Here is a 25,533-nt window from a genome sequence, read left to right on the forward strand (position 1 = left end):
TGGGCAGTGCAGCAGGAGGTGCTCAATGGTGTCCTCGGCATTCCTGCACCAGGAGCAGTGAGGGTTGGGGACCAGGCGCAGGTGGTGGGGGTGAGTGCTGAGGCGTGTGTGGCCCAGGCGGAGGCGCGTCAAGGCCACGTCTAGGACGCGGGACGTTTTCCTCACCCACGGCTGTGGGGAGGAGTTGGTGCGGTACTGGCCCATGGAGGTGATGCGGAGGGTGTAGACGAGTGTGTCGTCCCAGGAGGCACGGCAGGTGCAGGAGATGAGGCGTTTGGCCGTGGAGAGTGGCAGGGGGAGCAGCGTGTTTACCTCGGTGAGGGCCATCTTGGCGTCAGCGGCGGCGATGTCGTTGCCTCTTATGCCTGAGTGTGAGGGCACCCACTGCAGGGTGATCTCCCACCCCTCAGATGTTAGAAGGAGGAGGGCCCGCTGAGTGGTGAGCCAGGGCTGTTGAGAATGTTGGGCGGCGGGAGAGGAGGAGGTGGAGGGAGGAGAGGGAGAGAGAGAGGTCTTTGCAAGTGGTTGGTCACCACTAATTATTGCATTAATATGCGTGCCAAATAATATTTTTGTTGATTTCAGGTAGGCGGGGAAAGTAAATGGTTGGGCGGGATTGGGTGTTTTTTGGGGCGGAATGTGGCGGCGGCGCGGCGGGTTCCCAGTCCCGACCTGATGAGTACACGTCAAGGAGTCGGCTCGCTTACCACGCACGTGCTGCACAATGGCTTGCAAGCCTGCTGGGAAACCCACGGGCAAGATTCGAGTGAAAAAGTGGGTGTTGGCGGTGGCCGAGTGGATAAGGTGGTGAGCGTGGGGTCGGACTGAACAACATCAAAAGGCAGATAATGCCTACCAGTGCACTTGGGCTAGAACGAACGAAAAAAAAAAAAGTGTGGGTGTGGTAAAATGGCAAGGGCCAGAACGAAATTGTATTTTCTCCATAGGTTTAGTTATTCCTATGACGCGGTTTCCTATGGTGTGGCCATTGCTCAGAACCAATTAACTGCACCATACGCGACTCAACTATATATATTTTTTTTCTTTTACGTTGAAGCCTGTAGCACCGGTAGGCTTTCTTGAGGGGCCTCGTGGTCAGCCTGAGCCCGTCTTGGTGCAGGCAAGTGTTTATAGTGGCACCATCTTTTCTTGGCTCATGCTGCCTCCCACAGCTCATTCTTGAATGACTTAGACAGTTCTTCTAGAGTCCGTGTTGATGGGTGGTCTTCAGGACAGCATGTTGATAGTCTTAGGCCACTCAGCGGTGACTGAAAAGTCCCAGGTGGTAGCAGCGGATTCAAACCCACATCGTCCAGAACGTGGTGAATGCAGGGCTGCACGCTAACCACTCAGCCACCGCCTACCCAATATACTTTAGTAGGAGTTGAAGATGAGGCAGAGAGAAAGAATGGAGATGATAAACAGGAGTAAAAGGGAGTCAAGACAAAGAGACCCACCACCCACATGGGATGCTGCTTCCTGCCCACCCCATGAGAGGGACCAGGTGGCAAACACTGGTTTGTCTTTGTTTGTCATTCTTCCCCAAAATGTGTAAAATCATGCTGCATTAAACCTAAAAACATCATGATAGATGCTCATCAACATAAAACTGCCCATATCTCAAAACTGAAGTTATTGGCATCTGGAGTGCAATTTCTCTGTTGTTTTTGAAGTGTCTGTAGATATAAAGTATCATAGGAAAGAAGAAAGGGAAAACTTTTCATTGAGACATTTTTAAAAAGATTAAACCAGACCCCAGTAGATTTTTTTTTCTAACAAAAAATGAAAGAAAAAATTGTCACCAAACTTTCATATCTTATTTTTCATAGATGAAATGCGATAACTAAAAACTACCACAATGAAAAAAAAAAGCAATATGTATCTGTTGTCTCAAGACTTACTTACAAAACAGTACGTTGAAAAATAGTTGAGAGTTTGTAAAGAATGTTACTGTAATTTTTTGGCATTTTCGGCACATTGAATTTTTTTTTTTTTTTTTACTAAATACTAATCATATCTCAATGAAACTTGGGGATCTTATACTTAAGGTACAAAAACATACACATACCCAAAGTCATGAGAATCTAAAAAGAATGAATGTCACCTCGTAAGTAACTCACAGTGCCTCCCTTTAACCCGGTAGCAGCGACGGACCAAATTTGTGGCTTTACCGTGTACCAGCGACGGGCCAAATTTGTGCCATGATATAACGCCCCCAAAATAGATGATGCATAAACTGATCACAAATGCGTTGATAGGTATATATTATGAAATGGTTTGCGTGAGTGATGATTTTTTCTCATAAATTTGCTTAGAGGGGCATTTAAGAAACATGATCCCCGCAGCTACCGGGTTAAAGGCATTAAGATTGAGAAAGACATTAAACTAAAAGAAAACAAATGAAGACTAACATAATGTTCCTGAGCTTCCCGGCGAAGAGGCTGGAATGTGAGGTTTCCTGAACACATTCCCTCCAGGGCCTCCTCAACACTTCTATTGATTTCAAAGGGCAGCCTGGTCCTGATGGCATCTCTTCCTGCTGCACTAATGCCAATGCCTCGCTGCTCCATCTCCTGTAAGTGGTAATAGCAATAACAGAATTAGAAAATGAAAAATAAAAAATAAAAAACAATATTAATAATATTGATAATAATTTAATAATAATTTAATAATAATAATAATAATAATAATAATAATAATAATAATAATAATAATAATAATAATATTGATAATAATAATAATAATAATAATAATAATAATAATAATAATAATAATAATAATAATAATAAAAATTATAATAATAATAATAATAATAATAATAATAATAATAATAATAATAATAATATTGATAATAATAATAATAATAATAATAATAATAATAATAATAATAATAATAATAAAAATTATAATAATAATAATAGTAATATAAAGAGGAAAAGGAAAAGATGAAAAAGAAGAACAAGAACAAGGCCAATAAGTAAACAAGAGAAGATAACAAAAAATAAAAAGACCACAAAGACAAGGTATGAGATAAGGTGAGCAAGACGTTCTTCCATGGACCTGAGAGGATGGACATCCCACGTATGGAGTATGCATCTCGTGTGTGGGGGGGCTCCACTCACACAGCTCTTCTGGACAGAGTGGAGGCAAAGGCTCTTCGTCTCATCAGCTCTCCTCCTCATACTGATAATCTTCTACCTCTTAAATTCCGCCGCGATGTTGCCTCTCTTTCTATCTTCTATCGATATTTCCACGCTGACTGCTCTTCTGAACTTGCTAACTGCATGCCTCCCCCCTCCAGGCCCGCTGCACTCGACTTTCTACTCATGCTCATCCCTATACTGTCCAAACCCCTTATGCAAGAGTTAACCAGCATCTTCACTCTTTCATCCCTCACGCTGGTAAACTCTGGAACAATCTTCCTTCATCTGTATTTCCTCCTGCCTACGACTTGAACTCTTTCAAGAGGAGGGTATCAGGACACCTCTCCTCCCGAAACTGACCTATCTTTCGGCCACCTCTTTGGATTCTTTTTAGGAGCAGCGAGTAGCGGGCTTTTTTTTATTAACCCCTTCAATACAAGCAGACAAAACATAACCTCCATGCCATATCCTGGTTTTACAGACTACGTAGAATAGTCCAATGACCATGACGCACATACAGCGTCTCTAGGATATGGTTCGAGAGATGAAATGACTCATATACTGCGTCATGGTACTGAAGAGGTTAATGTTTACTTTTTTGTGCCCTTGAGCTGTCTCCTTTGCTGTAAAAAAAAAAAAAAAAAAAAAAAAATCATGCCAAGGGGCCAGGGTTCCCGGCCCTGGGTCCAGTGATGGCAGCTCTCATTGTGGAGAGGAAAGACACAAAAAGGAAAAGAAAAATGCTCACTCTTCATGTTAAAAATGAGCAAGGAAAAGAAAAGGAAATCTGCTTAATAATAGGTAGAGGCAATACTTTCTGAGGAGCTGAAAAAAAAGTTTGCGCTCAGGAGTAACAGGCGGAGGGTCCCCTGAAAGTGTTAAACACAACAATTGGCAATAAGCAAAAGCATGTTCTGCACAATGCCTGTCCTGCAACTGAGCAAGAGAGGAATACGACCAGTACATGTTCACACAGGCCAAGTGGTGGCAAGTAGCTTGCCGTGTGATGGGTGGGGCGAATTAAGTTGTGTCAAAATAGAACTGCTGGCATTTGCCTTGCCCTGCAGCTTGCCTCTTACTTGACTTGCCAAAAATTCTTGGCAGGAATGTGTCTCCACAGGCCAAGTAACTTGTAGCAAGTTGCCTGCACACTACCACTACCATGTGCCAACACATCACTGTCTGTTTGTTCACGGTTATCAGCTGAAATGCTGCTTGTAGTTATGATCCAGTTTTTATTACTAGTTTCATATTATTACCTGACTTTTACTGAAAACAGCACTCATTAGTAAATAGTTCACAAGGTATGATATTACAAGCTCTGTAAGTTGAAAAAGAAAATGGCAAAGACTTTGTGGTGAATACTTAACAGTAAAGTGAGATTTTAATGACTATGTGTTTGTAAGAAGTTTATGTAAAGTACAATACAGTTTATAATTTGTATGGCTGATGGATGATGCTATTTTTTATATATAATGCAGCTTTATGCATGCATACATTGTCCTTTCCATGAATAAAGCCAACACCTGCAGATCAAAAGGTGAATATTTACCAGACAGTTTCAGTGGACACTGCCACTGTCTTCAATGGTAAGAAGCAGGAAAAGTAAAGTTTGAAAGTTTCGTTTATTCGACGCAACATCTGTGGTCATATGCCAGAGAGAGACAGGAGGGGAAGGAATTATAGGAGAAGGGAACAGATCCCAGGAGACAGGACACAACCCCCGATTAATACCTGGTACCCATTCACTGCTGGGTGGACAGGGGCATAGGGTATCGGAAAAGCCGCCCAAATTTTTCAACTCCGCCTGGGAATCGAACCCAGGCTCTCTCAGTTATGAGCCGAGTGTGCTAACCACTGCACCACGAAGCCCCCGGTAAGAAGCAGGAGAGGAAGTGGGGGGAAAAAAAAAAAAAAAAAAAAAAAAAAACAGGATAGATCTCATTTTATACCAAGATGAATGGCCTTATGAGTCTGTATAAAGGTTAAAGTGATTTTCCATAATTTTTCAAAACCTTCGAGGTTGGTGGTCCCTTTAACCCTTGGGCTTCGGCTATGGGAAAGCCGAGAAGTGGCCGAGAAATGAAAAAATTACACTGCATTTTGAGACTAAGAAAAAAGCATGGAACATACATCACAGTACTCCTCTCATAACCATAAAGCTGTTAAAAATATTTACTTATACTCAAACTCCATTCTTTTTGCGTGGTGTTTGTTACAAAATAAACAGTCTCGTGACGCGTGGCATCTAGCTGAGTCGCTTGTTGTCTACTATAGAGAATTTGACAAGTGATTACAGTGTGGATAGCTAATTCAGTATGCCATGGCCTTACAGCACCTCCTATGACAAAAAAGCCCACCTCAAGATCACTCACCCACCATAATGATTCAGGGCATTCATGGTGGGTTGCGCTATGCCACCACCACCTTCAATTCACTCGAATTAGGGGTTTTATGGCGAGCCCCTTTTAGGGTCCACCGTACCACAGCCACGACTCGTGAAAGCTCTGAAAAGGGTCTGCCGACGTTCTCGGGTTAAGAAACACAACAATTTTGATTTAAACAAAGATACTTTAAAGTTTGAACCAGTAATGAGGTCACTGGTTGAGAGGTGCCTTCCCACCCCTTTAATCCCCCTTGTCTGTCCATCACAGCAAGGGGGAGGGAGGTGACCTAACTCCTACTACGTGACCTGTCGGGTAGGGATTTGCCCCCCTCCCTCCCCTGTTCACCCATTCATCTTTGTATAAATGGGATCTATAATGACTTCCCTCACTTCTTTTCCTACTTCTTACCACCGAAGATGGTGGCAGTGTCCAGCAAAACTGTCTGGCTAATATACATCTTTCATCTCCATTCACATCAATATCACATCACTGTGTTTATCCCAGTGCATCATCCTTTCCTTAGAAACGGTCGAATTGTCTGCGAATTGACACAGAATATTTGGAGTGGCACCATGAAAATTCCTCTGTGGCAACCTTTGTGCAAATGGGAGGAAATCTGTGAATGTGTGACTCCATGAATAGAGAACCTGCAAATACGAGGGATCAAGTGTATACATGAGCCTCCAAGGTGCAGTGGCTAGCATGTCTAGCTACAAATCTGCAGGATTGTGATCGAATCCTGGCTCGGACAATAGGTACACAGCCCTCCCAGTTGCCCATCTTCCCTTTTGGGTGGTCGATAAATGGGTACCAGGGGAAACCAGACAGAGGTAACTGTGGCAACCCAGATTCCACACTGGCCATGTATCCCAGGATAAAAGGCTTCTTCTGTCACAGGCTCGTGGGCCAGTGTGGTGGAGATGAGCACTGAGACCACATGCACCTACAGTGTATGCCTCCAATCCTTTACCTTTACCTATTCTAGAATTTTATCATCATGTTAATCCCTGGGGGCAAGACAGTCTATAGCTGTAGCAAAAGGCTGAGAAAAAGAAATGGTACAAATGTACCAATGAGAATTTTCACAAACTTTTCCACAAGAAATCTGACCAGTCCAAATTACAGAAATTAAAGTTAGTTAACCATTTTCTCTTTTGAGCCAATGTGATTTTCTAAAAATTTATGGGTAGCACCAGTAACATTTGTCAACAGACTGAATTAGCCACCAGTCAGTTTGCCTGAGCCGCTTGAGGCCCCTCACGTGCATCTCCAGGGCAACAGCAGCAGTACCCTTTGTTTACCAACTTTATTTTACAGCTTCAGAGTTGCCTACCACAGCACTGTGCATGTAGAGTACAGGTAGGCCTCGAGTTATGACACATCCGACTAATGACTGCTCACACTTATGACCAGGCCAATGATATCAGTGATATTTGAATGATCTGACATTTCAAATATCTCACTGTGGGTAGAGAAGTGATTTGTTTACATAGCATTTCTGTACTCCTAACCCTGCCCCCTCCTTACCCCACCACTCTCCTCACGCTCTGGCTAGGCTGGGGTAAGGCAGGAGGGGGGAAGCATGTGTGTCCATGATTCCCTCTCAGTTACTAGTGGAATTCAAGCTGTGAATACTACTGACAGTGTTGCTACTCTACCAGTCTATAGCCCTACAATATGCTATACAAGCACACTGCTAGGTCTGGTAGAGGTCAGTTGGCTAGTGTGTGAGCCAAACAAGGGTGGAGTGAGTCTACCCAGTTATCTCCACTGTTTACAAATCACAACTGGGTTCAGTTCACCCGTTAGCACACATAACTCTCTGCAGGGGAGAGGGTGGGCCTTGCTGAGTGCAATCATAATGCCATCTCACAACACCAGCTCCCTCACAATACTCCCGCAGCAGCATTTATAAGCAACCGTTTACTGGCAAAAGCAATCATAATTGAACAAAACATTCACAGAAAGTGAGAAGATGCTTCAGAGGTGGCACTGGCCACTCAAATAGCTACAATGTGTCATTTGTTTACAAATACTGCCCCCATTGCAAACACAACACCCTGTGCAATGACTTGACGGGGGTGTTTGGCAAAAAAAGTTGGAAAGTTTCGTTTAATCGGCGCAACATCTGTGGTCATATGCCGGAGAGAGACAGAAGGGGAAGGAATTATAGGAAAAGGGAACAGATCCCAGGAGACGGGACACATACCCCGATTAATACCTGGTACCCATTCACTGCTGGATGGACAGGGGTGTAGGGCATCGGAAAAGCCGCCCAAATTTTTCTACTCCGCCCGGGATTCGAACCCGGGCTCTCTCGGTTGTGAGCCGAGTGTGCTAACCACTTCACCACGAAGCCCCCGGTGTTTGGCAAACGCTGCCATCTTGGCAAAACTTAATAGCTCCATTAACCCTTTCACGCACCACGACGCAATTCGCTTCAAAACAGAATCATCTACATTTGAGCTTTTGACTCGAATCTCGTCAAAAAAATTCTAAAAATTTGCCAAAAAGAGAGTATCTTTCAGAATTGCGTCAATTTTTTTTGCATCAAAGATCCAAGCTAGATCTATTAAATAAACTAATTTATTTATTTATTTTTTAAAATTCAGCAACAGGTAATAGTATTTGTTGCTGGTAATGGTATTTACATTATACTTGTAGCCAGTGGTGGGCACCGATAACCGAAAAGTTAGCTTCGCTAAGTGGTAGTCCACTAACTAAAAAGTTAGCTTCACTAATTGGTAACCCACTAACTATAAAGTTAGCTTCACTTATATTTAACCGCTACAGATAAAAAATTAGTGGAAGCTAATGCTAACCACTAACCGCTAGCTTTTTTGTATGGATTTAGGTTAGATTTAGTTTTTTGGCTCTAAAACCCTTAAAAACAGACCTAGTGACCTGAAATTACAATGTGTAGTAGCTTAGACATAGAGCATTCCAGAAAGGTATAGCATCCCAAAATCAGATGATGATAAGTTTATTTCTTATCAGGTGAAAAATATCAAATTATTGTTATTGATTTCCGAGTTCAAAGAGTTGGAAATGGAAGATGCATTACCCATAATACCAAAAGGTTTCCCTAATAATTGTCCAATTACCCTACTTTAAGGTGTAATTTACCCAAAAGTGAAAGCCCTGGAATTATTGCGCCATGTGGCTCAACTGGTGTTGTGTCTGCCCAAAACGGACAAGAACAAACCTGTATTAATTTTTTTGTGGACTTTAAATTAGTGGAGGAGGAACTACCATATTTTGCGGCTTATAATGCGCTCCAGCGTATAACGCTGGAGAAATATGTACAGTTAAAGAACATTGACGATGTACAGCTTCCCGAAATCTATATATTTTTGGTGTAACCTGTACTGCTTGAATTGACAAGTGTCCTTGAGTAAAGCAATGAAAATGGCGGCTGGGCTGGTGTTGTGAGAAATACATCCTCGTACATACTGATGATGCACAGCTTCTGAGATCATAATTAGTATATTATTCTCACTATCAGTCTTAGGTTATGACAGGCAAGACACAATTCGTCCGCTTCTGGTGACATGCGGCATGCAGCTGTTTGCTGTATGGGTGTGGTTATGTGGTCTGCAAACAATGCAAATGACGGTCGGGCTGGTGTTGCGAGAAATACATCCTCGTACAAGACTTATGATGTACAGTTATTCTTCCTATCACTTGTAGGTTGTGACAGACAACTATAGATATTTTTTTCAATATGATTTTTTTTATGTAGCTTGTACTGCTTGAATTGGCAACAGTGCACCTGTCAAACAAAACAATGCAAATGGCAGCTGGGTCGGGTCCGGTCGGCGAAGCGGGATGGCAATCCTCCACTGATTTCCTTTCTTTTTTATTTATACTGGTTATCTGATTGCCCTGTATTCTATGGTAACATATTAAAAGACAGCTATGGATTACAAAGGATCATAAACAATAATAAAGGCAAGTTTACAGTTGTTATTGGACAAGACAAAAAAAAGACCCTTAAAACACCCCAAAGAAGAAAAAATAATAAAAATTTGTACCTTCAGAGTATAACGCGCAGGGGTAAACTTTCAGGGATTTTTATAGTGAAAAAGGTGCGTGATATACACCAAAAAATACAGTACATTTAGCAGAAGCTTATTGGTCCGCTGACTGTTTCCAGAGGTAGCGAAAACGCTAATCAACTGACAAAAAAGTTAGCTTTCCTAATTAGCGGTCAGCGGATTAGCAGAACTGTGCCCACCACTGCTTGTAGCCTAATCCATCTTCCAACATGTGTTTTAGTTTTCCTCCATTTTCTCAAGAACTACTGGTCATATGAAAATTCCAATGACAGCGTTGGAATCCTCATAACAATCCCCTTTTATTAGCATATAAACTATAAAAAGTTGACTCAGGAAGTTTCGAGCTACGAGGTGGTGAACGAATCAATGTTTTTTTGGGGGGGAGTCAGTAATCTTTGCTATTTATTTGCATTTCTTGATATATTTTTCATTCATAAGGCAGAATAATCTCTTCCAAAACCAATGATATATAATAATGCCAGGAAAAAAAATACTCATGGCTGAAATGATAACATGAAAAAAAAATTCTACGCACGGTCAGGCCATTCTGCGAGGCCCCCTAGATAGCCCCAGATGGATGTCACAGTGGAAAGAGAAACTTATTAAACTTTTGGTGAGTGAAAGGGTTCCGTAACATTACACAAAGTCGAGGTTAATATGTAGGAGGAGTAGGCGTGGTCTGTGAAGCACAAGGGACATACATTTTATATTGTTTATACCTCAGTGTATGCAAATGAATCTATTGAGCATCGGAAATGGTCTAGGACATATGTTCAGGGGGGGGTGTTGAGTGGGAGCGTCGTACGTATTTAATGTATTATTTTTCCCATTACTGGAGTGTGTCGAGGGTGATTTCTGTGGTGGTGCCCTAGTAGACTGATCCTTTGGGAATCCTGACCACCCAATATATTTCATTTATTGCCTTAACTGGCAAGCCTGGCAGCCATTATTCTGGGTACACTTTTTATTTGTGTGGATGTTGGAGGTGGTTTTGGAGATTGTGATGTGGAAATTGAAGTGGTTGGTAGTTGGAAAGTGGCTTGACAGTGTTGTGGGTGAGGTATAGTGGGTATACTGACGTCCAGAACCGGCAATTTTGGTAAGGAGGGGGCCATGTAAGGGGCGGGTGGTAATGCAATGGGTGTTGGATGGTGGCCAGGATGGTGGTAGTGGAGTCAGAGTGAAGTTGGATGAAAGCTACTTGAGGTGCTGACGGTCACACACAGCAATTTTACACCAGCAATTTCTGAACAAAATGGGCCACGGGCTAGGTGTGAGGTCCTGAAAGGGTGGGTGTGACTGTGAGGAGATGGTTGTTGAGGGGTGCAGGAGTGAAAAGAGGGTGGGTTGTGACTGAGGTACACTGTCAGACGCTGGTCAGCAACGGCAATGGTTTACCGGCATATATTGTTTGTAATAATGCCAAAAAAAATACCATGAACTCAACAATTATGAACCCTATATAAACTGTAATTACGTGATCGAACACTCTTGTGGGCGACTATACATTGAGTTGAACTAATAAATAGTTCAAAATGAGTTACTCTCTAACAATATATATAAGTCTGTGCTACATAGTATGTCGAGAGAAAACGATTTACTCGGATACGCACCCTCAAATCCAAGAAAATCTACAGAAACCAACATGACCATTTCGCTAACCGTATCGATATAAATGGCCCAAAACACCGACTTCTAGGTGACAGTAAGCTAAAAGACATTAGGTTTCTTCATTTTTCATGGTTTTAAGCTGTTTTATGAAAAAAAAAAAAAAATCAATTTTTCCTCCAACCCTGGGGTGGGGAGGAAATTACAGGATACCAAAACGCTGTATGAGTTAACTCAAAATCTTAACTGGAATCCTCATATCTCCTCTCTTACTAAATCAGCTTCCTTTTGGTTGGCCATTCTGTATTGTTTCCACCAGTTATATTCCCCCACACAGATGCTATCCATATACAAGGGCCTTGTCTGCCCTCGGAGTATACATCTCATGTGTGGGGGGGCTCCACACACACAGTTCTCTTGGACAGAGTGGAGTTTAAGGCTCTTCGTCTCATCATTTCCCCTCCTCTTACTGACAGTCTTCTATCTCTTAATTTCCGTCGCAGTGTTGCATCTCTTTCTATCTCCTAGTGATAGTTTCATGCTGACTGCTCTTCTGAACTTGCTAACTCACGTACTCACACAATGCACTGTTGCACTCAACTTTCTAATCCAGCTCATACCTGTACTGTCCAAACCCCTTATGCAAGAGATAACCAGCATTTTCATCCCTTACTTTGGTAAACTCTGAAACAGTCTTCCTTTGTCTGTACTTTCTCCTGCTTAGGACCTGATCTCTTTCAAGAGGAGAGTATCGAGACACCTCTCCACACAAAACTGACCTCTCATTAGGCCTCTCATCTACACTCTCCTTTATAGGGGAAGTGATTAGCAGGTTTTTATCTCAATTATTTTTGCCCTTAAGCAGGTTCTTTAGCTGCAAATAAAAAGCAGGATAAAATGTTTATGCACTTCTTTGCTTAACCCTCAGTTTTGTATATTGTTGTGCTTACACTACAGTTATGAATTTATACTAATGTAATGCAGAATTTCTTCAGGAAGACAAAGCTGGCCTCAGTTTTTCTCAATATTAAATAGCAGAGTCAGGAAATCAGATGAGACAGAAGTGTGTGTAATCATCGGCTTGGAGCGGTGGCGTCACCCAGGCCATGTATCCTGCAGCAAGCCTTAGATGCACTCTACTCCATAACTTGAACTCTATGGAAAGTACTTAATTGCAGCCAAGAAATTGTAGAAATCAGGGCAACCAGAAAAGGATCAGGTGGAGGTGAAATTATAACTTTTGTCACATGATGGAGTGCCTCCTATTGTTCTTATAAACTGTGCTTCCATGCTGACACCCTGCCTGGTCAAACTCTTTCGTCTCTGCCTATCAACATCTACCTTTCCTTCTTGCTGGAAGTATGCCTTCGTATAGCCTGTGCCTAAGAAGGGTGACCGTTCCAATCCCTCAAACTACAGAATAATGGTATATTTTTTAACTTAGTTTCAATGTAATAAACTGCTTTTTGAGTTTTCTGGAGGCGCCAATAACAACAACAGCAACAACAATATACTGCCCTATAGCTTTACTTTCCTGTCTATCTAAAGCTTTTGAATCAATCCTTAACCGGAAGATTCAAAAGCACCTTTCCACTTCTAACCTTCTATCTGATCACCAGTATGGGTTCCGCAAGGGGCGTTCTACTGGCGATCTTCTTGCTCTCTTAACTGACTCTTGGTCATCCTCTCTTAGCCGTTTCGGTGAAACTTTTTCTGTTGCACCTTCGATAGAGTCTGGCACAAGTCCTTGCTTTCTAAGCTGCCCTCTTTTGGATTCTATCCCTCTCTCTGTTCCTTTATCTCCAGTTTCCTTTCCGGTTGTTCTATCTCTTCGGTGCTAGACGGTCACTGTTCTTCATCATCATTCATCATTTCATCGACGCCTGCTCCTAGGAGCTCCCACCAGGGGATGGCCATGGCAGAAGAGCTTCCAACTTTCTCTATCCAGACACTCCCTCCTTGCCTGCTCAAAGTTTCTCAAAGATCTTTCCCCCTCTCCCTAACATACTCTTGCACCCTATCCCTCCATTTCACTGGAGGTCGTCCTCTAGCATTCCCTCCCTCTATCTCACTCACATAGACCCTTCTGGTCATCTTACTCTCCTCCATTCGCTCCATGTGGCCAAACCACTTTAAAGTCTGTCGCTTCACTTCTTCCACCACTCCACACTTCTTCCCTTCACCCCTGTGACACCTTCCAAAATGCTCGTACACACTTTCATTACTCATTCCATCCATTCTACTCACACCACAAGCACTCCTCAAATAACTCATTTCCACTGCCTGCACTCTAGACCTCTGACTTTCATTCCAGGCCCACGTTTCACTTGCATATGTGAGGGTTGGTACTATTATTGTATTTCTCAAATCCCTCTTTACCTCCATGCTCACACTTCTGCCATTCATGATTCGTCCCAAAGACCCTACCACCCTTCTTCCTTGCAATGCCCTTTCTCTTATATCTCCCTCCATACCACCATGCTTACACATAACTGATCCATTAACTTCCTCCATTTCTTCACCATTCAAAATTATTTTGCATTCTTTTTCACATTCAATTCCCACTCTATATGGGCATACAAAATCTACAACCTCACTTCTACTTCACTCACAAACCATCACTTTACTTCTTTCCCTAAACCTATTAACAGTGGTGTTCCACAGGGCTCTGTCCTATCACCCACTCTCTTCCTGTTATTCATCAATGATCTTCTTTCCATAACAAACTGTCCTGTCCACTCATATGCCGACGATTCCACTCTGCATTATTCAACTTCTTTCAATAGAAGACCATCACAACAGGAGTATATGACTCCAGACTGGAGGCTGCAGAACGCTTAACCTCAGACCTTGCGATCATTTCCGATTGAGGTAGAAGGAACCTTGTGTCCTTCAATGCCTCAATTTCTCCACCTATCAACTCATCACAATCTTCCAAACACCTATGCCCTATTCTTCGACAACAATCAGCTGTCACCCTCTTCAACACTAACATCCTCGGTCTATCCTTAACTCAAAATCTTAACTGGAAACTTCACATCTCCTCTCTCACTAAATCAGCTTCCTCGAGGTTGGGCGTTCTGTACTTCTCTGCCAGTTCTTCTCCCCCGTACAGTTGCTATCCATATACAGGGGCCTTGTCTGCCCTCGTATGGAGTATGAATCTCATGTGTGGGGGGTCTCCACTCACACAGCTCTCTTGGACAGAGTGGAGTCTAAGGCTCTTCATCTCATCAACTCTCCTCCTCTTACTGATAGTCTTCTACCTCTTAAATTCCGTCGTGATGTATCCTCTCTTTCTATCTTCCATAGATATTTCCACGCTGACTGCTCTTCTGAACTTGCTAACCGCATGCCTCCCCCCCTCCTGCAGCCTCGCCACACACGACTTTCTACTCATGCTCATCCCTATACTGTCCAAACCCCTTATGCAAGAGTTAACCAGCATCTTCACTCTTTCATCCCTCACGCTGGGAAACACTGGAACAATCTTCCTTCATCTGTATTTCCTCCTGCCTACGACTTGAACTTTTTCAAGAGAAGGGTATCAGGACACCTCTCCTCCCGAAATTGACCTCTCTTTTTGGCCACTCCTCTGTACTCTATTCAGGAGCAATAAGTAACAGGCTTTTTTTTTCTTTTTTTTTGTTCACGCCCTTGAACTGTCTCCTTTTCTGTAATAATAATAATAATAATAATAATAATAAAAAAAATAGAAATAAAAAGGATGGAGCACAGTAAAATAAGACAGAGAGGTAGAGGATGCTGGGAAAGACTTTTGTTCTGCAGTGGACTACTAATGACATGGGAATGCTAATATTCACAGTCTTATAACAGTATTGATAATGTTGCAATACCTGCAAAACTTCCCAGAGCTTCTCTGGCCTGTTACTTCTCTGACTTATGAAAGCCACATCAAGAAGGAACATGGCTGCAATGTCCTGTGGCTGTTGCTGCTCCTCCCTGGCACCATCCTCATCGGCATCTTTCTGGGTTGCAGCATCTTCTCTCTCGGTGTTAACTGTTGAAATAACAAAAAATGTATTAGTGACATTACAATTCTACTACATAGGTTCCAAATCTGATATTCTTTACTTTAAAAAAAGTTAAGTAGCTAGGTATTTCAAGTCTACAAAAGTTGCATATGAAGTAGCAGCTCTCTAATTAGGCTGCATCTATAAAGAAAGGTACAAATTAAAAAGACCTGAAAATAGTTTTGTAACTGCAGTAAAACTTCTTGTATCAAGCAACCAAAGGGAATCAGAGGTGCTGGATAAGCAGAAATTGCAAATACGTGAGGTATATTATAAATCCAAAGTTCTGCATGTAATTTAATTCAACCAAACAAGTTTGCATGGGTAATATACTCTCAGAAATGCATCTCAATCTCCCCTGCTCACCAGAAACACCTAGTTTACTTATCCCACGCTTGGTTTAACCCGATCTAACCATCCATGAGGGAACACACACTCTGTTTCAATGTTCAATTAGTCTTGTATTTCATGTGCCTTTCCAAGCAGGAGTGGGCCAGAGAGTAGCACCTTCAGACCTTTGCAGACAAAATCCCTCATGTAATGCCTGATCCAACATCTCCATTTTTGGCCCCTGTAGTGTGTGGCATATTTTTCATGGCCTTGCTGGACTCACTTAAAAGAAAGAGCTCCTAAGCCTGAGCATTGATGTCATAGAGAGTGCTACAGCCAACATTATACACCTCCATCAAAGCTGTATGGCTCTCCTTCCTCCAGGATTTCAATAATTTCCTTTTTTTGCTTCAAATCAACCATTATACATTTTCTTTTCTTTGGGGGAGCCACTGGACAAAATGAAGCCTCCTCTTTCTTTGGAAGTCATTAATTAGTGGCTTCTGCGCAAAATAACACCTGCAGCCTAGGTCACGATGCAGAGTTTCTTGCACTGTACGCAGCGACACATCACCAAGAAGAGTGTGGGATTGTTCTTTCAATTTCCTGGTTTTAAGGCGAGGAGTGACGTCAAGCAATCATCTTAACACGTTCCTGCTTCTATGAAAAAATATTCTGGTTTACCTGGTTGTTTCTCAAGGAGCGTGACCGTCCCCTCTCTGCCAGCCTTAAATCAGTTGAACAAGTTTCTCACTGTTCTAAGCTTCAGTCTTTCAAGCTTGCAAATTTCCTTATTACTGTGCCCAGTAATGCAAAGATCAGAGATTCCTGGCATTATTTTACCACCTGTATGTTTTCCAAACACTATGTATCCAGCAAAAAAGGGTAGAAACAAGGATGTAGGTGAAATATCAGGCTAAATTTTTCAAGGTCATACAAACTGTCAACCCCCACAGGAGGGAGGGAGACCCTACAATGCACGTCACTGTTAGACACACGATTAATGCCTTTTGCATTTTAATGATGGTGTGGGATGGCAGGCAGATATGAAGTTGTGCGGCATATCTCGATGCGCGGACTCTGGCGCAGAAATCATCCACACAGGCTGTACGGCACGGTTACGTCACACGCTTGGGGATGAATTTTTTATACGCAATAACTTTGCTCTCAGAGGTCATATCGTGTTGAATAGCACATCATTGTACTCAGAATTACAAAGAGAAATGGATTATTAAAAAAAAAAAAAATAAATAAAATAAATAAATAAATAAATAAATCTTCAGGCATTTTCAAGATTTGCAATTTTTACTCGGAGCACAAAACAGAAATTAATTCAGCCACCCGTAAGACAAGGGTTAAAGGGAGGATCCGCCTCCCTCTTTTAAGAAACTATTAGAAAATATCGAAAATAAGTTAAATACTCTAGCAAGATGGCGCCACTATAAACACTCGCCTGCGCCAGAACGGGCTGGGCCGACCATCAGGACCCACCGGAATGAAGCCTTGGACCGACCATCAGGATCCACCGGGAAGTAGCCTACCCAAGCAAAAAGGCAAAAAAAAAAACAAAACAGACCGTCAATGCACAAGCTATCAAATGGCAGCTTTATTTTTTCCCACAAATCTAAATGCCCCACCAAACCTGAGTTTAACCCCTAAAGAACTGGAGGCAGCTATAGCCACTTTAAAGGGTGAGGACCGGAGGCAGTTATAACAGCCTTGCTGTTTTTACTCCAAATTTAGCCACATTTCACTAGTTTTTGTATTTCACTGATTGGGAACTCTGCCCAAGATTTAGTTTGGCTACTCTGTCAGTCTCTGCTCTGCTCTTATCATGGCAGAAAGCAGTGACACTGATTCTGATGTGTCCTATTTCCTGCTCACACCCTCCTGCCCTCAGACCTGAACGCCACGTGTATTACCCTCCCGCTAACCACACACAAAAGGGGCTTTATTGCGTGGAGGGAGCTTACCATATTTGACGGCTTATAAGACGCACTTTTTTTCCCCAAAAAAATGTCCCTGAAAATCACCCTGCGTCTTATAAGGTCAAGGTTCAGCTCTGGGTCACTGGCTAGTGAAGTTTTAGTGCAGCAATGGCACTTAACCCGTTAACGACGACGCTGCTACTGGCATCATATAATTTTTTCTGACGTGGGCGACAGACAAGCATGACGTTAGCGCCGGAGCGAGATTTCTGAAAATTGAATGGCGTGCGTAACTATGTATATGTTAATGCTAGGTTACTAACTGGCACCTCTTTTGCCCCTTAGACGACTCCATGCTAAAAATAGTCTACAGTTCCTGCCTACGCATCAAAGCGTCTGCAAAGCGATTATGTTCCCTCAGCCGATCTGTTTCGGTGGTCTTCCTTTAGTTTCTGCTCGTTGTGTGTGTGCTGACCGTAGTCATGACACCTCCACTGATATACCTGATCTTCTAGATGAACCAATATCTTGTTCACAGGAGTGGGAAGTGGAAGTTGAGATTTTTGGGGAATCATGGAATTCCAGCCAAACGGTCAGTCTAAATCATAATCTGATTTCACAGTTGAGTTATACAGATGATTTTCTACAACTTTTATTCAACAAAATTCATTCCAGAATGAAAAACTAATTTTTTTTTTTCACTGCAACTTTGGTTCTCTGTAGGAAGTAAATTTCCAAGCCATAGATTATAAACTATATTTTTCAGACTCCATCATGATAAAATGAGCAACTTTTCTTCCATAAATTTTCCTGTACATCGCACCAGTATAAACTTTGAATTTTTGGGAATTATGGAATTCTGGCCAAACGGTCAGTCCAAATCACAATCTTATTTCACAGTTGAGTTTTATAGATGATTTTCTACAACTTTTATTCAATGAGATTCATTCCAGAATGAAAAAACTACAAAAAATTACCAAAATTATTTATTGAGTTTCACCACAACTTTGGCTCTCAGTAGGCAGTAAATTTCCAGGTCAAAGATTATAAACTATATTTTTCAGAGTCCACTGTGATAAAATTAGCAACTTTTCATCAATAATTTTTTCTGTACATAGGAAAAGTAAAAAGTTGGAATTTTTCGGGAATCATGAAATTCCAGCCAAATGCGATAACCTAGAAAGAAACGAATTTCTCAGCAGGGTGCGCCTGAATATTTTCTATAAAACATCTTTTATGAATTTTTCTCAGTTTCAGAGTGTATTTTTTGATAACTTTTGCATTATGGGGGATCTCCCGAGAAAAACTTTTGAGGTTTGGAGGGGTTAAATTAAACTACAAACCTCTCCGCAAACGTAAAGAAGGTGGCGATCGCTTTTACAGCAATAACGGCAACTCTCTTTTAAAGTAACAATGTATAACAGTAGTACTTACCACTTCATATAAAATGACACCAGTCAGGAAGAAAATTAAGTGACTTAGTGATTGTACCTAAACAAACTAGTGGACGGTTGTACACCAAACCTGTCAACACGCGCAAGACACATTACGTTTCCTTAGTAGACAGGGATCAATGAGGTAAGACAGACCTTCATATAACAGTTTAACTTTGATTGGTGGTGGGATTCAATTTTTTTAAGAACAGGTTCTCTCACTCCAGGACTCGCTAACAACAGGTTCCCTCACTATCACAGTCTCAAGAAGCAAACCATGCTGGTTGGCCTGATATAAGTGCAAAGATTGACCTTTGGGTTGCCACATGCTAGTCTAGCAAGTGAAATTACTGATTTTAGTTATTTTCCCAACTTTAAAAAAAAAGCCCAAATAATGGTTAAAGCATAATTAATATTGAGCAGACAGTATATGCTTGATAACTATTAAAATGATTGGATAGTTGCAAATGTTATCCATTAGACTATTACCAGTTGTGATAATGTTGTGCTAACATTTTTATAACCGCTGTTTGCAATTATAAAATATTTATTTTCTGTGCTTCAAAAATCTTTTAACACTATTATCATAATATATGGTTGAATACATGCACATTCTACTTTCAATAAATATTTTGTTTTCATCATGCCAGCCTTGCCTCTTTCGCTTTTTGTTCTATTTGACCCCCTCCATCAGCACGACAATGTTGTCAATAACTATACGGTTGATCAGAATGCATCAAAAGTCTACTGGGCTTATTTTGTGTCTCAGCCCTATGCCTATTTATGGCATATTTATAGATTCAAATGGTTATCAACGTGATCTTGACTTATTTAAAATCACCATTCCTTATGTGGTGTCTGCAGAAATGTTGTTGTTGTTGTTCTTGTTGTCAGGGCCACAAAGATCTGAAGATAATTATGAGCCCTGGGGAAGTACTGTGAGGTTATCACAGGCATGACAGCTGGCCTGTCTTCTTCAGGAAGACACAGATAAGGCGGATGACAGCTGGTTGCCGTGAGGGGGAAGTAATTCAAGTAAACAAAACCAGCTGGCAGTGGTTGCTGTCGGTGTAGCCTTTGTAATGATGCTCGATCTCATTGGAATCAGTGATGCCACACTCGTCTTGAACCCGTGTTTGGCTCCACCTGACATCAAATCTGGTTTTAGCATAGCTGGGCACGATAACAGAAAACCTTATTCCCAACCAAGGTGCAGAGATCAGTGATATTCATCATTATCTGTATTTAGAAAACTTACAAACCTGAAAACTATTCAGTTATTCTTTCTATCACCATTAACACTTTAAACAGTCACTTCTTAAAAAAAGCACTGCTGCATGGAACTGATCTAAGTATGAAATCTTCACCAAAATATTTCATACTTCACCGTTTTTTTTTACAACGCCCCCAAACTAAAGCGCATATGCAGGGAAGACAAGTTTTTTTTTTTTCTGAAAGGCGGAAAATGTCGATTACAGAGGTTTTAGTCGTGTTTTTGACTATCAAAAGCCAGTAACAGATCTATGAGGGGTTTACCAAAATGTTAAGAGTAAAAGGTGTTCATGGGGGAAAAATTGAGAACCCCTGATTTAAGCTAACAGTAACAACCGGTTCTCAGGATTAAAGAAATTCCAAAAAAAGAACAGGTTCTTGAGAACCGGTGCGAACCGGCTGAATCCCATCACTGAATATAAGGATAATACTGACGAGATATTAAAAAGATAGGTTATTATTTGATATCTACAAGTGCCTGTTTCTCCATTTTGCACTTATCTTTTAACATTCTTACTTTATATACATGTTCAACAAACACTGAAGCACATTCAAGTTTCAAATTTCACACTTCCTTATGTTTTAAAAATTTACTAGAACATTACAACAACTAGACTTATGATGCAGAATAATAATAAAGAAATATGATACACAAACTATATGCTTGTTACCCCTCTGAATGTTGCTGTCCCCGCCATGTTTTTTGTATCTCAAAGCAGTACCCTCGAGTCTATGAGAATGACCAGTTCTGGTAGGTTCCAACAAATATTAAGGGTTTTAAATGTGAAGTATTGGGATTTGATAAGGATCCGAATACATGTAAAACTCTACTAATGACATGATAAAGGGGAGGGCTGCAAATGTCGGGCGAAAAATCTTCACCTGATTTTCATGGTTCAAACCCGTTTATTATATTTTTTTTCAAGTGCCTGCCGAAATTGTGGGTGCGTCTTATAAGCCCATGTGTCTTATATGCCGTCAAATACGGTATATTATAGACTAGCTTGCGTAAATAGAGCTCGGGGCACCCGTTTTAGCCATGGCCATGCAGCCAAAACAGACGCGTGGCCGTTCCCGCCAGAATTCTCTCCTCTTCAACTCACTGTCTCTCCATAACCACAGCATGTAGAGACTTCTGGATGGCATCATTAGAAAGAGGGAGACTTAATAGTGAGTACAAAGTCTGTTTCATTTGCTCGTCTATTGTAGGTTAAGAGTAAAGAGTGTGAATAGGGGATATTTTTGGTGTTCAGCGCTGGAGGGCCGGTCATGGCAGCACCAAGATTACCACCGCTGCCGGTCCTGGAGGAGTTAAATGCCTAACAGCAGGCGTGGGAGGTCAGTTCGAGTGCGGGTGGCAGGAATCATTTTGTTACAATATTTTCAATAAATATGATAAAATAATGACATGCCAATGTATTTTCGTGCATCTGGCAACCTCTCCCCGGCCCACCACGGCTTTCCTGCCTCCCACTCAGATGAACTGGTGCCTGAGGGAAGACTGCTTTGTTTACACCGCGATCTTCCTTCATGAGCTCTTGCTAAGGCATTAGAGCATTTACTATTGCCCGGCAGCCCCTTCAATGACATCACGTCATCTGAACTGCCATTAACAACATGCAGTAAAACAATGCTAGGTAAAAGGAAAAGACCAGAAAAGTGGATAAGGGTATTCCACTGAAGATGATCTCAAGGAAAAGGGCCTGAAGGAAAAAGTCACACAGAACCAAGCAAAGTGGACAACTTTGGTCAGACATGGTGACCTTGCACAGTAGGAAAACACAAAAGGAGTAGAAATCTCATGTCTTGAAAATTAAACAAATCAAAACTCAATAGTAGAAAACACTGTGAAGAACTTAGTAAACAGTGAGATTTCTACACATGGTGTTCCTAACATTCATTAGAAACTTGGTGACTCAAAAAAATCCACAAGCACAGTTTACATGTATGAAGCAGAATGGAGATAGATGCTAGGTATAGCATGAGGAGATGGGAAGCGAGCATTATGGATTAGGCAATAGGAAAAAGTTGAATATATAACAAAAATCAATAAAACAAATGGGCTTGGGGAGATCACATCATGCATAAAACTATTATATGCACAAGCAAAGCAGAATGGAATCCTAGGAATTCTAGAACACAGATGGAGAATCCGGTGGAGATAAAGTCTGAACCACTGCCAAAGCAGGATAAAGTACACTTACACAAACAAGAGTGAGGTGAAAAAATGCTGTGAATGTACTTTGTTCTGAAGTGAACTAATAAAGGCTGGTAATGATGATGATGATACATGCCACAAATCTTCATTTATTTGCAGAAGACCATCAACCTACCAGAGTCTTGAGGGTGGTTTAGAATCTGGCCCAATACAGCCACAACTGCAGAAGCCTCTCCAGACCTAACATAGCAGTCTGCAAGGTCCTTCCGAAGAGATGTCTTTACCCTCACTCTGTACCTGGACACTGAAATAAATAAATTAGCAATATTAGAATAACAAAATTACTCTTTGAGGCTTAATAAATGAAAGCTGATATTGATTATGATATAATGTATAATTTACAAGAAAATAGGAAATGACCTTCCTCAAGTACCCTACATACTCATGTAAAGTCCAAATTTTAAACACATTTTTCAGGTCAAATTTAGCAAAACAACTTTTACACAGATCCTTTTTTTCTATGAGGTTACTTCTACTACTACTACTACAGAAAAGTTTAATTCTTTGCTGCACTACACAAAATATGCCACCAACTGCAAGGGGACTCAAATTCACCAAATTATTATCATACCCTACTGAGGTGTTAAATGGGGTAAAGTAGGCATCCCTATCAAGATCCAGCGCTGGTGTCCATGGTGGACCTGTAATCAGTGACGCAGGGTTGGCAAAAAATGTATGGACCAACAGTACTCCCTCCAAATCCACACATTTTATATACCTTTTCAGTTATGCACAGTCAAACATGTATAAAAAAAGTTTATATAAAAGATCATATTGAAATATAATTGAATATACATATTATAAAATTTTTACTATTGAAGTTCCATACTGTGCAGTTTGCGATTTTTCACTCACCATAGTGCCTATTCCAAGGTGCAATGGTACACATCTGAACAATACATATGATGTACGTAATAATTTTCATAGTTCTATAATTACAAATGCTACACATTGTAGCTTATATAATAACAACACATGGCAAAACAGTCTTTTCTGCTTTTAGTACATGCATAATTATATGCACCGCATAATCTTTCATAAGCACTATTACTATTACTACAAAAAAGTTAGGCTATATTCTATGCATGCTTGTAGCTGCTAGAGATAACCCTTACAAAACCCACTGTTACTTTTCACTGTCGCTGCCATGCATTACAGGTCAAAAGAAGAAGAAGAAGAAGAGGAGAACAACACCGGGAGATCTACAATTTTCATAGACTCGAGAAAAATTTTTTGGCCTGTGGTTCTCCAACACGGGGTGTTCTCTTATCTTGTTAATCAAGTAGTAAGCAAAGCAGCTCTGCCAGTCCATTTTACGAGTCTCTTGGTGGGCCATCTTCCACTGCTCCTCACTCCTCAGACACTGCCGTCGTCTGTTTGTTTACATGCAGCCGTTCAGTACCCACGTACCCACACTCGTACTCACAACCATTTTCCATTCAAAAGGACAACCAACAACTCGCTCCCGGTTGGGCATATGGGCAACCGCGGTTGCCCAAAGCCCCAATGGTTGGACACTGCCTTTTAAGGCAGCACGCGTGACACTGACGGTAGGTACGGTAGATAGACATGACCCGTACAAGTCAAAGCAACGTGAAACTCGTGGCGGTAATGCACGAAAGTCGTGATGGTAAGAATTTAGGACTAAGCGCTAAACTCAAGGATCGTGAAACTCGGATAGCGCAGAACTGGAGAGGATACTGTACAACAAAAGCTTTCATGAACAAAAGATAGTTATGCGTAAATGTTAGGGTATACATTACGCTTGAAGGCAGACTATATAAAAATATAAAAACTTTCTTTCCTTCATATGCACAAGAAATGCTTTCATAAACAAAATTCTCTTACTCGGAGGCTTAGTGCACTCCCTGATAAAAGGAGCAGAGACAGGTACAGGGGCCCACAGGCTCACTCCCTTCCTCCACGCATGCAGACATCATTCTCAATGTGTCTTTCCATCCCTGTGGTCAGCTGTGCACTGGGAGGCAGTGGGAACTAGGGTGAAACATAGGACAAAGACTGCCATCAGCCATCAGACACAATAATTACACCATGAGATACAAACTTTGGCAGGACAGCAAATGGTAGGAATTCCCGCACCATGTGGCTCCCCGAACAAGCGGAAATCCCCTCTACCTGTCCCACATTGGTTAACCCCTAAGGGGCGGGGATGTTCTGACATTTTCTAAAAAATTGCTCTCTTTCCATTATCAATTTCACAGCTCTGCCTAAGCCAATAGCTTCAAATTTATGGGCATTTCCTTTATCCATCATTCCTCTTCAACCTGCCACAAACCCCAAGTCACTACATCATCTGGTGGGTAATCAGAGACACGGTGTATAGAGAAACGAGAGAGAGAGAGAGAGAGAACCACCTGCAGTCACAAAAGCAGTTTGGCTTTCGGAAGGGCCGCTCAACCTCTGACCTCCTCCTCCCCCTCCTCTCAAAGTCCTGGCATGATGCTCTTGATAATGGCCACCCCTCTCTTGTAATTGCCCTGGACATAGCTGGTGCGTTTGACTTCGTTTGGCACTGGTGTCTGACAGCAAAGCTGCAGCAACTAGGCATCACGGGGGACCTGCTGCACCTGCTTTCTAACTACCTGTCAGGCAGGAGCCTCCGCGTAGCAGTCAACGTTAGCACCTCGACCAGCTTCCCGGTGGAGGCCTCCATTCCACAGGGGTCCGTCTTTGGCCCTATTCTGTGGAACATATACTTGAACAACCTTCTGCAAACCATCCCGGCAGCAAGCGCCTACGCCAACGACTGCACCCTTTCCAGAACATACAAGAGGGAGGAAGCCCAGGACGTGATTGAGTCCGTTAACAGAGAGTTGGCAGACATAATTGCCTGGGGAAAGAGGTGGCAAGTCAAGTTTGCCCCTGACAAAACCCAGGCCATGGTAATATCACGCTCTCGGGAGGATGCGAGGCAACTCCACGGCAGGCTGAAATTCGGGAATGACACCATCTCTCTGCAGGCCAGCGTCGATATCCTAGGTGTAGAGGTGGACTCTCAGCTGCGCTTCGACCGTCACCTTGAAAGGGTGGCGCATAAAGCCTCCCAGAAGATGACCCTCCTGCGCCACATGAAGAATCTCCTTGACACTGAAGGCCTGAAC

The 25,533-nt window shown here is 41.9% G+C and overlaps 1 protein-coding gene and 1 non-coding gene across 2 annotated transcripts in view; both read right to left on the minus strand.

The window, feature by feature from the left end:
* LOC127004766 (leucine-rich PPR motif-containing protein, mitochondrial-like) overlaps positions 1–25,533 on the minus strand; it is a 115,469-nt gene that overhangs the window by 17,862 nt on the left and 72,074 nt on the right. Inside the window, exons 10-12 of the mRNA XM_050872873.1 lie at positions 22,527–22,655; positions 15,054–15,217; positions 2,412–2,573 (exon numbers count right to left, since the gene is read on the minus strand). Of these exons, the coding sequence (XP_050728830.1) occupies positions 2,412–2,573; positions 15,054–15,217; positions 22,527–22,655 (455 nt within the window). The remainder of the gene's footprint in view (positions 1–2,411; positions 2,574–15,053; positions 15,218–22,526; positions 22,656–25,533) is intronic.
* Positions 4,942–5,015, minus strand: Trnam-cau (transfer RNA methionine (anticodon CAU)). Its single transcript has one exon. It is a non-coding gene; the product is annotated as a tRNA-Met (tRNA).

The sequence above is a fragment of the Eriocheir sinensis genome, chromosome 29, assembly GCF_024679095.1.
Source record: "Eriocheir sinensis breed Jianghai 21 chromosome 29, ASM2467909v1, whole genome shotgun sequence".
Classification (NCBI taxonomy): domain Eukaryota; kingdom Metazoa; phylum Arthropoda; class Malacostraca; order Decapoda; family Varunidae; genus Eriocheir; species Eriocheir sinensis.